This window comes from Bombina bombina, chromosome 2 (assembly GCF_027579735.1).
Source record: "Bombina bombina isolate aBomBom1 chromosome 2, aBomBom1.pri, whole genome shotgun sequence".
Classification (NCBI taxonomy): domain Eukaryota; kingdom Metazoa; phylum Chordata; class Amphibia; order Anura; family Bombinatoridae; genus Bombina; species Bombina bombina.
This window is the reverse complement of record NC_069500.1, coordinates 469,391,175-469,405,643: the sequence shown is the minus strand read 5'-3', so window position 1 is coordinate 469,405,643 and position 14,469 is coordinate 469,391,175. Positions and strand designations below refer to the sequence as shown.

Below are 14,469 nucleotides of genomic sequence, written 5' to 3'. Positions count from 1 at the left end.
ATCCAAATAATATATATAAGTTTATGGCAGGGTTATAAACACAATACAAAGAAATAGAAACCCTTATCAACCATGCACCTACTAGACCATACAATTAATATAAATATCTGAATTCTTTTATTTAGTTAATATCCATAAACATATTGAACTATATTTGCAGTAAAAGGAAACTAAATAAAAGTTTATATGCGTTAAAACCAACTCTTAAGATATGCTATCCTTCTTACAAAACCCAGAAAAATATACCTTCACAATTCAGCCTTTTATTTATTTAACACAATGGGACTAAAAACCTTTAACATCCAAGCAATACAATTCTAAGCAGTGTTTATAAAACAATAGGATAATATATATATTCTGCTATTTAACTGCAATTTATCCTAATACAAAATTAACTGACAATATCAGAACTTGCATAGATGAGTTACTTGGTCAATCAGACGCAGATTTAAACAATATATATATAGGCTGTGAAATGCTAATTAAAACACACTGTTTCTTTAAATCTATTAAATACAAATTGACTATGCATATAACTTATCTTACAAAACCTTGAATACGTTACCAAAGTAAAAAGCAGTCGATATCCAATATTTCTTGGTAGGAATTATTTTACCTCAGATCACCAATAAGTGTATATCGCAATCAATGAGAAGGGTAGATTCGCTTTGCTCAAGTAAAGTGGTATCTCACACCAGCGGGAACCAGTTACAAGTTTTAGCTTCAGCAGAAAATCTGTCCCTTTCTCTCCATTGCATTCACTTTTTATTTGGTTTTCCCATCACTGGTAAATTGTGGGTGGCCCTGCGGGAGCTGACCTTCCCATTGGTTATCTGGGAAGTCTAAATCGGATTGGCCCTTGGAAATTTCATTTTTAACAACCAGAGAGAACCTTCTGGCTGTAGTTCTCGCAACATAACACCAGGTGGCAGCAGACGTACAAACAAACAAATACAACAAGACCATCTCTAACATTTTTAAGCAAGTTAAAAAAAAATTTCTTTCATAAAATGGTTATTTAATCAGATCACACTCTCTGCATTAATCATATATAACCCCAATTACAGATGGTTAATATTAGGTTATTTTTTCTGATTATTCTGATACCAAATATGTTATATTATTAATATTTTATTTTATTTAGGTAATTTAATACTGCTAATTATTAGTTTAAAATGCATTACAATGTTATCGGTATCCTGGCATTTATATGTGAATAATAGCTTATTTTTAATTCAGTATTGTACTGTATTCCAAGTGAATCCTGTCTATGTAGATCTGAAATAAAAATAAATGTTAATAATCACTTCTCTTCAGGTCCATAAACATCTATTCATGTTCTTAAACACACAGAGGCTAAGATATTCATGCTTTCAAAACATACACATATATATACACACATATATATATATATATATATATATATATATATACACATCTCATATCCATTAAAATATATACAGTTGTTTTGAAATCATAATGTAAGTCATGGGCCTTCACTGTATTATCCTAACATTCTAACTTTTCAGTAACTTCAGTTGCCAGACTTTTTGTCTCATACTCACCACATGGGGTCAATCCACGAGTAGTTGTAAAAGTCTTAATGCAGCATATTTCCTGTTTAGCTAGTAGTGCAGATGTGTATTTGATGTTTAAGGATGATTAACACCTATGTGTATAAAAGCGGTTTCTCTATGATTTTGATCAGTTCCAAGATGGGTATTTCAGACATTTCGTCTCCATATATTTTGTGTGGTGTTACCTATCTGACAATCTATCCTCTTAATTTGCCTTTTATGACTCATCCTGTTCTCTTTCAAAATTACTTCCCCCAACATTCCTCTAAGTGACTGTTCTGAAATTTGGCAGGCCAAATGTTCCATTGTCTCCCCCTGTGTGTTCAGCATAATTTTACATAATGAATGTGGGAGATCTCTTAGGAACAAACCTTTGTCTACAGACCATGTTCATATCCACAGATCTATTAAATAAAGACAAATATACCTCTATATATTATTTAATAATATTTCAAATACCTTGACAATAAAAACAGTGGTTAAAAAACAGGGATATGAAAACAATTTAAAAGCGGTTGCCAATCGTGACAATAAGTATAAATGTTCCTATGAGGTATCGCCAATTAGGGAGATAAACAAATGGGAGTCACATTAAGTGATCTCTAAATAATAATAATGATGTTTCCAATGGATGTGTTCTAATAAATGGAAATTCCAGTGAGAACGTCCGGTGAAAAAAATCCAGTGATATAACTTGTGCTATTGAAACAAAATTTATATAAATCCTGTGATAAAAATATATATAAAAACTGTGAAAAAATATGTGAAAAAATTATATGACCCCAAAAGATGAAAAATATATTGCTAAATATTTTATAAAAATATGTTAAATTGTGCAAAAATGAATGATGTTAAAAATAGATTATTATAAAAGCCAAAAGTAAAAATATAGATGTGTTCAAAAAGTTAAGTGAATGGTTTTGTGGGGTTAAAGATGTATATAATCAAATAAGATGTCAGTTACTGAATGTTAGTGAATGATCCTCCTTGTGAGTGTTTCCATGTGAGTGATTTTCCATGTGAATGATGATAGTTTTTCCTTTTAGTTAGATAACTGTGCTTTTCCTTTCAATGATACCTTTAGTAGTTCCTGTAAATTAAAAAATAACATAGTGCAATAACATCTCAAAATATAAACAATATTGAAATAATGCTCACCAATTTGTCAACGCATTTCGGCCTCTTTAATAGGCCTTTCTCAAGACTATCTTGTGGTGAGTAATGGTGGCTCTATTTATGTGTGTTGAAAACCAATAGATTTAGCACCAAAATTACGATAATCTATTGGTTTTCAACACACATAAATAGAGCCACCATTACTCACCACAAGATAGTCTTGAGAAAGGCCTATTAAAGAGGCCGAAACGCGTTGACAAATTGGTGAGCATTATTTCAATATTGTTTATATTTTGAGATGTTATTGCACTGTTATTTTTTAATTTACAGGAACTACTAAAGGTATCATTGAAAGGAAAAGCACAGTTATCCAACTAAAAGGAAAAACTATCATCATTCACACGGAAACACACGGAAAATCACTCACAAGGAGGATCATTCACTAACATTCAGTAACTGACATCTTATTTGATTATATACATCTTTAACCCCACAAAACCACTTAACTTTTTGAACACATCTATATTTTTACTTTTGGCTTTTATAATAATCTATTTTTAACATCATTCATTTTTGCACAATTTAACATATTTTTATAAAATATTTAACAATATATTTTTCATCTTTTGGGGTCCCACATATTAATTTTTTCCAAATTTTTTCATATAATTTTTTCACAGTTTTTATATATATTTTTATCACAGGATTTATATAAATTTTGTTTCAATAGCACAAGTTATATCACTGGATTTTTTTCACCAGACTTTCTCACTGGACTTTCCATTTATTAGAACACGTCCATTGGAAACATCATTATTATTTAGAGATCACTTAATGTGACTCCCATTTGTTTATCTCCCTAATTGGCGATACCTCATAGGAACATTTATACTTATTGTCACGATTGGCAACCGCTTTTAAATTGTTTTCATATCCCTGTTTTTTAACCACTGTTTTTATATAATTATATGTAACTTTTAACTTAGTTCTCATATGTATGTCTAGTATATAATACATGGATCCATGTAACATAATATTTATGATTTGTTATTAAATGTTTGATTATTATTTTTAATCCAATCTGTTAGATTCTTCCTTCACCTCTTCATAGGCGCTCTTGGATTATTATTTTCTAGATTTGCAAAATAAACACATATTTGTAGCTAGAGGGATATCAGAAACTGACTCCTCTAAAGAAATATCAGTGGGGACAGAAACAATTTTGTTCAATGTTTGTACTTAAATAACAGTATACAATGACACAGTACAGAGAAAACCTGGTAGAGAGCCCTCTACACTATAAAAACACTCCCTGCTTAAAAAGCCCCATGAAATAAGAAAAAGCCCTTAAGAACACCTTGGCAGCTCCTGTATGGGTAGTCACCCCCTTCCTGGGACTGGCAGGCACTAAATATCAGATTAGAGTCTGTTAAAAATCAGGCCCTGCGACGCCTGAGGGTAGTTATGGCTCAAGTCCTGTTAAAAAAATGCTGTGCACATAACAGGGTATATTCCTGTGTCTCTGTATCATTAATCTGTTGTGAAGAATATATTCCGTCTTCTTTGTAAATGATACTCCCTCCAGGGACTCTGGGGCTCACATAGGTCTGAGCTCCCAATTTGTAATCCAAGTAAGTAGATGGAATAACCTCTAATTTCAACCATCTCCTACGAGGCCAAGAACAAAATTAAGAGAGAGAGGGAAGGCGGCAAATCCATTAAATGGCAACATTTAACAAGAGAAAATGCCTCTTGTAATAGCTGGTGATTACAAAAAGCATTACTTCTGCATTATTAATCAGATCCAAAAGTTTAAGATGTCACATCACTCACGGTTATATATTTTTTTTATATGTTGTAAAAGGAAACATTATTACCCCGACTATTCTGCTACATTCTTACAGGTCTGCAGAAGGTTTGATTCCCTCCAATCAACATATTTATATTAAAAAAAAATAATTAAGAGAACATCATTAATTGAATAATGTTACTTTATTGTTGCAAATAAATAACAATATTGTTGATATTTAATAAAAATAAAACTTAGGGTACAATTAAAAATCAAGTAAAAAGAGTAAACATTGTTTTTAAGTTTCAAAAGTAGTCAATTCATTACTTTTTACTGGTTAGTTATATATTACACAAATAAACAAATTACTTTGAAAACCATAGAAACTACAGGTCTGACTGTAAACAGAAAATTTGCTTTCATACCCGTGCTGCATGAAAACAAGACATTAGCAACTTGCATACTCTGTGTAACAATGATCAGCGCAGCAACATTAATCCTTAATTTCCAGTAGTTAACTTTGCCGTGAACTGTAATAATAAACAGCAAAAGGATTGTAACTTTTTGAGCAAACAAAAATAATGAAGCCGAATAGCTTGAACGTTTTTTAAATAGGTTACTTTTTTAAAGGCCAGCTGAGATTGTGTTTTTGTTGTTCTGTTTTATGATTTTTTTAAGTGAAACCAACTTTTTAAACATTTTCAAATCTAAAGAGTAGTTATGATTATACAGAATCCTTACATAAGAGTTATAATATGTCTCGGGGAAAAAAAAATGTCCCAAAATGTATTTTTGTACCCAGCTTGTCTAAGGCATCTCTGGTATGCTAGTGAAACAATTTATTAGAGCGTGGCCAGAAATATTAATGTTTTACCAAACTTTGGGCTAGATTACGAGTGGTGTGCTGTTGCGCGCAAGTGTTAAGGGGTATATTGCGGCTCTTTGAACTCGTCAGAAAGTAGCATGCGTATTACGAGGTGAAAGTAAAGGCGTTCACTTCAGCACAATTTAATTTTACGCACATCCGGTTAGCGTGATTTCAGAGCTCTGGTTAACCGTTACGCAAGACAAAAAACCCCATCTAAAATACTTTTAAAAGTACAGTTACACTCATAACACTGATAATTTTTTTTTTATTATTGCATTCAAAAGTTATAAGGGCTAAAAAAAAAAAAAAAAAAAAAAAAAAAAAAAAAAGAGGCGTGCAAAGGGCTTTAACAGACATACATACACATGTATAAAGATGTATATATATATATATATATATATATATATATATATATATATCTGCGTTGGGGCTCTTTGCAGTCAAGTAGCTGAAAACATGAAAAATCATATTTATGCAAGATTCATATTTCCTAAAGTGTTTAACAGTGTATGTACTTTAAATATTTCACATTCCAATTCTCTTCACATATATACTGTATATATATATATATATATATATATATATATATATATATATATATATATATATATATATATATATATATATATGTGTATGTATATATATTTAAATAAATAAATATTTTACCACAAATCCATCAGATAATATTTAGAAATATTTAAGAATAAAATAGAACATATGGAATGTGAAATATTCATATTTCATGCCAGGATGAGCGCACTTGGTTAAACGCGATTGGGTTTGTTTTCATGTTTCACTCTCCATTAAAGTCTATGGGGTAATAAGTTAACGCATAGGCAATATTCTAACTGTAACGTTGGCGCTCGAGCGCAAACGTTTTACTTTCAACTTGTAATACAAGCGCAACTTGACACGTGCAAAAATCTTACATCTAGCAAAGTTTATGCTCTATTGAAAGTGCAAATTTGCCGCCCCATTTGAAAAAACTTTATTAGTTTGAATTCAGATAAGCAATCAAAACAAAGTGCCTTGTCTTAATTATGGAAAACTTAATTTAACAAAGCAGGCAATTAATACTTTATTAAGTTCTAAAATATATTATACTCATGTATGTTTTACAGCTGGAAATATGTGATTAGAAATTTCAGAAAACTTAAACTGCTAATCTAATGGAGAAGAAAAAAAGTTTCTGAACGTCACATCACTAAAAGCAATGTTAAATACCTAATGAATTATATGTGTTTATTTGACGTATATAATTCAATATGGCAACATCAATGTCTAAAGCATCATGATGTGACCCCAAAACCAAGGCAAAGTTTTAAAAAGATTTTTTCCTTTACAGGCAAACTAAAGCAGTAACGCAACAATTTGTTAAATAAATAAATAGTCTTTGCAGATGATTACGCAGCTTACATGTTTACTGCAGCCCTAGGGTATTATTTCAAAGTATTTTGAGGTTTATTAAAATTGTTATCACATAAAACTCATACCCGCCAGTGTTGATTCATGAAGTAGTTATTGAAAGTCACTGCGACAGAAAAAGCAGATACATAAATAATTTGGCCTACTGATCAATATACATTTCACCATAAAATAAAAAAATTCTAATATCTAATGCCTTAAAAATCCAAAATTGAGCTTTACAGAAGAATCTGAATAAACTAGTATCTAGAGACAAGAAATTATGCATACATATATTTATAGTGCCACTTAAAGGGCCAAATGACATGCTCTAATTTGTAAAAGCGTGTCATTTTAGCACTAGTGACCCTGCAACTCTGTGTTTACCTCCCCAAAGGAGTTAAACACATAGTGAAAGTACCGCTCAGTTGACCTCTTGCAGGGGTTAAGCACATACAGTTACAGGGTCACTAGTGATAAAATTACATGGTTTAATGAATTAGAGGATGTCATTTTTTGCACTATGATGGCCCTTTAAGCCAAAAATATTAAGTATATCAAAAATAGAGGAGGTAAGAAATTAGGGTTTTGGATATCATTAACACTGAATGGATTGGGTGATACTATTAATTGCATTAACAATACATATCAAAAGACACGTTTGGTGAGCTTACATTCTCTGTCTGGCCTGAAGTAATACTGATCAGTTTAATGTACATTCATTTTTAACCAAAAATACAGAGCATGTATTAAAAACACAAAAGAGAGGCATGATAGTAAAGCAAGAATAACAGAGTTGTAAATGCAGAAACTAAACAGAGAGTAAAAATAAGATACATACAATAATATGCAGACAGATATTACAGGTATAATATCAATGATCACTAGTCTGCATTTTATACTGTTCTCAGTTACAAATGTCAGTATTTATTTTAACATGGTAATAAATAACAGAATCAGGAGTCTATTTTTTGACCCAGAATGGCTGGTGGGGGGGGGGGGGGGGGGGTATGGTTTGATGACAGATTTAAAATTTTATTATATACAAATTACATTCAAATTATCTGCCACTTGTTAGCACATAACCAACCACATGAAAAAAATATATTATGAAATGCTTTGAAGCATTTGTAAAGTAAAGATAGAAAAAGTATTTGTGACAAACATACTGGGGCAAAAGTTAAATAATTCTCAATGGCAACTTAATTTTCAGTAGAATAAGGATTCCAAATGTCTGTGCAGTATGCGCACCGTAAGACTTTACAACGCTTGATCGTCTTGGTTCATGTGAGTTCCAGTCTATATCTCCATTACCGTCGCCTGATGGGTTTGTATACACACACAGCCAGGACAATCATAGCAACAAAGAGGACGGTCAGAATGCTCCCTAGCAAAACTGGAAAAGGAAAAAATAAAATTTTGAAAATTCAAAATAAATCCCAAGGTTTTTTTTGTATGATGAGTTTAATTAGCTCTGCTTTGGCTCATCTAATTTGCATGCAGATCTTAACATGCAGCCTTTCTTTTTAATTGTGTTTGCCAAAGGTGTATCAATGATCAGTAACAGTGTCCTTTTTTACCATTAGATTATATATTTTAGTTGAATTTCTGTTCCTACATGTCTCCCCATTCACCAGCTCTTTGGCAGTGCTTGTTCCTCCTACCTAGCTACAACTATATTCCTTCCTCATAATGCCTATAAGAAAGGAAGAGGTAGTAATTCTGCTAACTTATCACATAAAAAAAGCATTTATTTTATACTAGAATAGAGTCAAACAAAATTACATTTCCTCTCTTCCTACTAACCAGCAATATAGGTCAATGCTATAGATTCAGTAAGGTTTTGTTTTAAAGACAGGATAATTGAGTAGGTAAAGCTACTGCGTGTATAAAACTTTGCTAATTCGATTAACTGCATATTTTTCTTATTTTTGTAATAAACATCTTGGCTTAATTTAGATCTATGACATCTCAGTCCCTACATGTGTGTCATTAAACACATCCTTATATAGCAAATGCTTCTAATCTCTGTCCCTCAGAAGTAACTTGTGTTTCTGCTAGGCTCTCTTAAAGGGACACTGAACCCAATTTTTTTTTCTTTCGAGATTCAGATAGAGCATGCAATTTTAAGCAACTTTCTAATTTACTCCTATTATCAATTTTTCTTTATTCTCTTGCTATCTTTATTTGAAAAATAAGGCATCTAAGCTAAGGAGCCAGTGAATTTTTGGTTCAGACCTGGACAGCACTTGTTTATTGATGGGTGAATTTATCCACCAATCAGCAAGAACAACCCAGGTTGTTCACCAAAAATTGGCTGGCATCTAAACTTACATTCTTGCTTTTCAAATAAAGATACCAAGATAATGAAGAAAATTATTTGATAATAGGAGTAAATTACAAAGTTGCTTAAAATTGCATGCTCTATCTGAATAGCGAAAGAAAAAAAAAATTGGGTTCAGCGTCCCTTTAATATTTTTCCAGTACTTAAGAACACGTTTTTGAATCTAGTCCAAAATGTAACCTGATGGGTTTTTTTTGTGTCCAGTTAGAACAAAGGTCAAATAATGTTTTTTTTCACTATGCTCTTAGAATTTTGTCCTGCAAAATGTTAATAAAAAAAAAAAAACTATGCCAATACCACTCCTGCTACTATTTATCTAAAGCAACTATTTTCCAAAATGGTTTCCTTCGCAACCAATAAAAAATGCCAGACATACACAGAATTTTTTTTTTTTTTAAATCTGCCAATCACCACTCACATTTCAAATAGCTTGGCAAATACACAGAGCCATGCTATCATAGAGACATTACAATTTGACTTGGCAGCTAGAATATGAGCTCCCTACATTGAAATAGATATATAACCATACCGCCCTTTGCTCAGTGTACTGCCTGGTTTTCAGAAATTGTATTTGTTTATGGAAGCTGCCCAAGTTCCCTCTGCAGATGTGTCAGAGTGGATAAGTGTTTTAGTGGCAGAATGACAACTTGCTTGAGGTGGTATTTAAACTTGTCAGACAGAAAAGTGCCATAGAAATATATCCTATGTAACCCCCTCACAAAGATTTTGACCATGATAGTACATTACACATAATAAGGTGTTGAAAATGGAAAGAAATCCAGTAATCATACACCAAACCAGGGTGGATAAAAATCAATGATTTTTTTAAAAATAAATAAAAAAAATATTTTTCAATTTATTTAAATCTAAAGATAGTTTCTATTTAAAGTGAAAATAATCCTAGTGTTTTACAAATGCTATGATTGACTTTTGAAACAAATGAAGGGGACTTTCATTCATGAAGTATAAGACACTTCATGTAGAAAGCTCCTTTATTTGTTTTAACCGATCGCCGTTTTTAGCTGCTACAGCAGCCAACGGCTAAAAATTTTTTTTGCTAAGAGGTGACGTTTTCACCTCTTAGCCAATAGCCGTGCGGTAAATCCGGTTCACAAGAACTGCTTGTGCAATGATAAACGCCGACAGCTTATGCTGTTGGCATTCAGCGATGCCTGTCGGACATGATCCACTGAGCAAATCATGTTGGACAGACCAATGATAAAACGGCCCCAAAACGTCTTATAAAATGAATATCTATTTGTTATTGCTTTCACTGATCATAAATTTAAAATGCTGATCTATGCATGAAAATACAGGCAAATTGTAACCATCGTCAAACTGTATGTCTCATAAAATGAACTACACTGCAATTATATACCGGTATTTAACAGAATTATAGGTTAGTTAAAGGGACATAAAACAAGTTAGGATAGAGACAAAATATAATAGTATGTACTTTAATTACTTTACCTGCAAATTTATACTGCAGTGCCTTGCCATTAACCCTTTCTTTTTTTTTTTAAGTTTCAGAATTGTAAAGCTCCAATTCCCCCCACACATTTCCTTCTATGGCTGTGTCTATATCTATCGTTGCTTTGGTGGAATGCAAAAATGCATAGGGATTATCTGCTGGAGCATGCCTAGAAGCTGTGAACTCAGTTGAAATACAATGCCTGTGTTTAAACACTGATAAGAGGGGGTGGAGCAGACTGCTCCAGACAGCATGGCTATTTAAGTATTTTGCTTATTTTTGAAAATGATTTTGAAATACTTGCCAGCAATTTGTAAACAATTTTTTATGCATTTTTTTTACTTAATTGGCCCTTTTAGGATATGCACAGATCTCAACAAGTTTTGTAGCACTTTAAGGGTAAAATCCTATTTTAGCGTTCTAAATTATTTTCTCAGCCATACAACATAAGTATTGGTATTGATTTTATCTAGATCAATCTAATTATTAAAATGTATTTTACTGATGTTACTATAGTTTCCACACCATGAACACGCCTAATTAATTTACTGTTTAAAAATGCCACAAATTCCTCTGCCTCTCAATCCCAACATCAAGTTTCCGCTCTCTCTCTCTGCACCCAATCTCGCCACATACAAAGACCAAATCCAATTTCCTGCTTGTAAAACTATAACCCCAACATCACGCAGTCTCTCTATTTCTAAAATATTCCATCAGTATTGTTGTTTCCTTCCACACCTGCCCTGCTTCTAGCTCACCATTACCCTGCACCACCACTCTATTAGCCATGCTCTGTCTTAGGCCGGTGGCTCGTCTCACCCAGGTTTTGTTTGAGCAGCACGGCGTATGGCCTGCTTTGCTCCGGTGTGCTGTCAGTTTGCGCCTCGCCGCCCGAAACACTCAGGCAAAGCAGCACCAGGAGCAACGGTGTACATGTCCCAGGGCCCTTCTCCATCTTCCAGACCTGCATCCTGTGTGTTTACGGGGCGGGGTTAGGAGGAGGAGGAAGCCTGAGTCATCAGTGTCACTGGGAGGTGATAATAGTCGTGATTTCAAGCACTGGGTAATGGGAACAAGGGGGATTACGTCACGTTTTTGAATATGCGAGTGAGAAGTTTTGATAATGGCTTAGTTAGTAATCAAAGCTAATTCTACGTGTACATTATATAATGGAGGAAATGGGGTACCCATTTCAATTCGGGTAGGTACAAGCATTGTGCAATGAGGAACAGTAAACGCTGAGACTGTAAAGATGTTTTTAGTTACGTGAAGTAAAACAGTTTAGCAATATAGTCTAATTTGTTTTGCCACCTTTTGGTGTAATTTAGCTCTGAGTCTGAAAGTTGTGGCCTTTTTAATTACAAATGTATCATAGCTAAACATGCTACATATATCTGTACCTAATTGACTTTCAACAGATAAGAACTGCAAAACAGTGACGTTTATACTAGCAATATGATAATGGCTAGCCTTCTTTTCTGCAGAATAAAGCCTGGATTCACTCCTCCAGATAACTAAGGCAAATAGTGGGTAGAATTTGGCTATTAAAAAATGCAGCAAACATAATTTGATTTAAAAATGTTTAGACTTGGCTATATTATTCTATAGCTAGAAAACAGAAATGTTTTGTAACTGCAAAGTGTTTGCTGTCCCTTTAAAGGGTACCACTTTTTGTTATAAAACTCCTATTTGAGCAATATGCAGATTATCATGCAGTATTTTCAGGAAAATAACTTTGGTCTTAAAAACAATATAAACATTTCACAAGTAGGTAGCAGATAAAACCCAAGAGCTACCACCCATCACGTCAGGAGGGCATTGACAACAAAGTACAGAACATAACTCAGATTTAGAGAATATTCATCAATGATTCGAAAATTATTATTGGCAAATCATCCCATTCCACACAGATTAGCCTGCCTATTTCTCTCACCTAGCAAATTAAGCTAAATTATAGTCATTTGCTTGAAATAGTGATATCCCAAGAGGGAATGGGCAATAGAAATGGATGAAATATCAATCAATATATTATCAACAAATACAAGTGGTAGATTTACCAAGCAGCGGATGCTGCTATCTACCCCTGTACTTTCCAGATCACTGGAAATGTAAGTTAAGAAGCAGCGGTCATAAGACCGCTGCTCCTTAACTCGTCCGCCACCTCTGAGGCAGCGGACAGCAATCAGCCCGATCGTTGATTGACACCCCCTGCTAGCGGCCCCCTGCTAGTGAATGTGCAGGGGGCAGTATTGCACAAGCATTTATTGATGTCGGGCGGAGATGATCCGCTACAGCAGATCATGTCCGTCCGACAATTGATAAATCGGCCCCCAAGTGCCAACAATTGAGATACAATATTCCCCAAGTGGCTGCGGGTCAGAAAAAAAGATGCTGGTATATTCGGCAAGCTCCTCTTGTGTTCCACGGTGTGATGGTTAGACTGTATAAAAAACATTAAAAAGACAAGGGGCTCCTCATAGTGCAACTTGATTGCAAATAGTGTCTTAAACCAGGAGAGGTATGAAAACTTCTCACAAGACAGGTGGCACCTTGGGTAAGTAAGGTGCATAAGGGCAGGCTGACCTTCAACAGCAGTCGGCGAGCTGTAAATACGACCACCTCCGGCCTCAGGTACACGGCTCCGAACTGCGATCCCCACAGGTCCTAAGACTTTGTGTTCCTCCGCACACTGTTTCAGCGTGAGTATCAGGAAATATACACAGGATCCTCGCGGAGACTTCCCGAGCCACAGGTGTAGAACGTTTACACCACAGCACAAAATAATTCAACACACGCGGGCAGCCAGTGCTCTATAACATACTGCGCATAACATGAAGTGCTTCCTGTCATGCGCAATAAGTTATAGAGCACTGGCTGCCCGCATGTGTTAAAATACTTTGCGCTGTGGCTTGGGAAGTCTCCGCTTTCAGGCACTATTTGCAAGCAAGTTGCACTATGAGGTGCCCCTTGTCTTTTTTAAGTTTTTATATAGTCATTTGCTTGCCTTTGAGATTTCTCTTTCACATTGGTTTATTGTCTCCTTCCATGTATATCCTTGAAATATCTGCAAGTAGGCCTTTTGTGTCCTGTTTTGCACATTTCAGATAGTTTCCTTTGAGATATGTTGCAGAAATAAAAATGCAATGAATTTTTCAAAGATTCAAAAACAATTTTTAATAATGCAATTATATTGATTGGATGTGGATCATAAATACCCTCCTTAAAAGCTTTATAAAAGCTTGGTAATTGCAATATCTGTATAATTCACTGTCACCTATCTATGACATTGACATGATACTGCTTATTAAAGAGGTTTCCCTCATCTTTTGAAATTAAACTTTTCTTGGTCCTGTTTGTGATGTATTGGTGAGATAGCAGCTTTGACAGTTGCCCTTCCCCAATTATAAACTATTCTGATGGCTAGTGATGTTGCTTATCACAGTTATTATGGTGCTTCCAAGCATGTTAGAGGGGAATGTAACTTTCCATTTTGGAATGTAACTTTCCATTTTAAAAATAACTTCATAAAAAAGGTACAGTTTCAGGGCCCTCATACATTTAGTACCCTATACTCGATGTCTGCTAGGTTAGGAAATCACCATTTTCACACCTGCTATATGATAAACAGATGGAAATGTGACACCACATTTGAAAGCAGAGATCCTCAACCACTTAAAGGGATTCAGGTAGAACATACAATTTTAAGCAACGTCCTAGTTTGCTTCTATTATTTAATTTGCTTCATTCTGTTGGTATGCTTTGTTGAAGGAGCAGTAATGCACTACTAGCAGGTAGCTGAAAACCAATGACAAAATATGTCATATATGTGCAGCCACCAATCAGCAGCTTCTGAGCCTACCTATGTATACTTTTCAACTAAGAATACAAAGAGAACAAAAC

At 34.0% G+C, this 14,469-nt stretch overlaps 1 protein-coding gene across 1 annotated transcript; it reads right to left on the bottom strand.

The window, feature by feature from the left end:
* Nucleotides 1-5,999: 5,999 nt before the first annotated feature.
* On the bottom strand, nt 6,000-11,547 carry C2H12orf76 (chromosome 2 C12orf76 homolog). The gene is made up of 2 exons (XM_053700545.1): nt 11,389-11,547; nt 6,000-8,150 (listed from the first exon to the last, which is right to left on the bottom strand). Exons 1-2 carry the CDS (start codon nt 11,537-11,539, stop codon nt 8,065-8,067), a joined length of 237 nt encoding a protein of 78 aa, XP_053556520.1. The 5' UTR covers nt 11,540-11,547; the 3' UTR covers nt 6,000-8,064.
* Nucleotides 11,548-14,469: the final 2,922 nt, after the last annotated feature.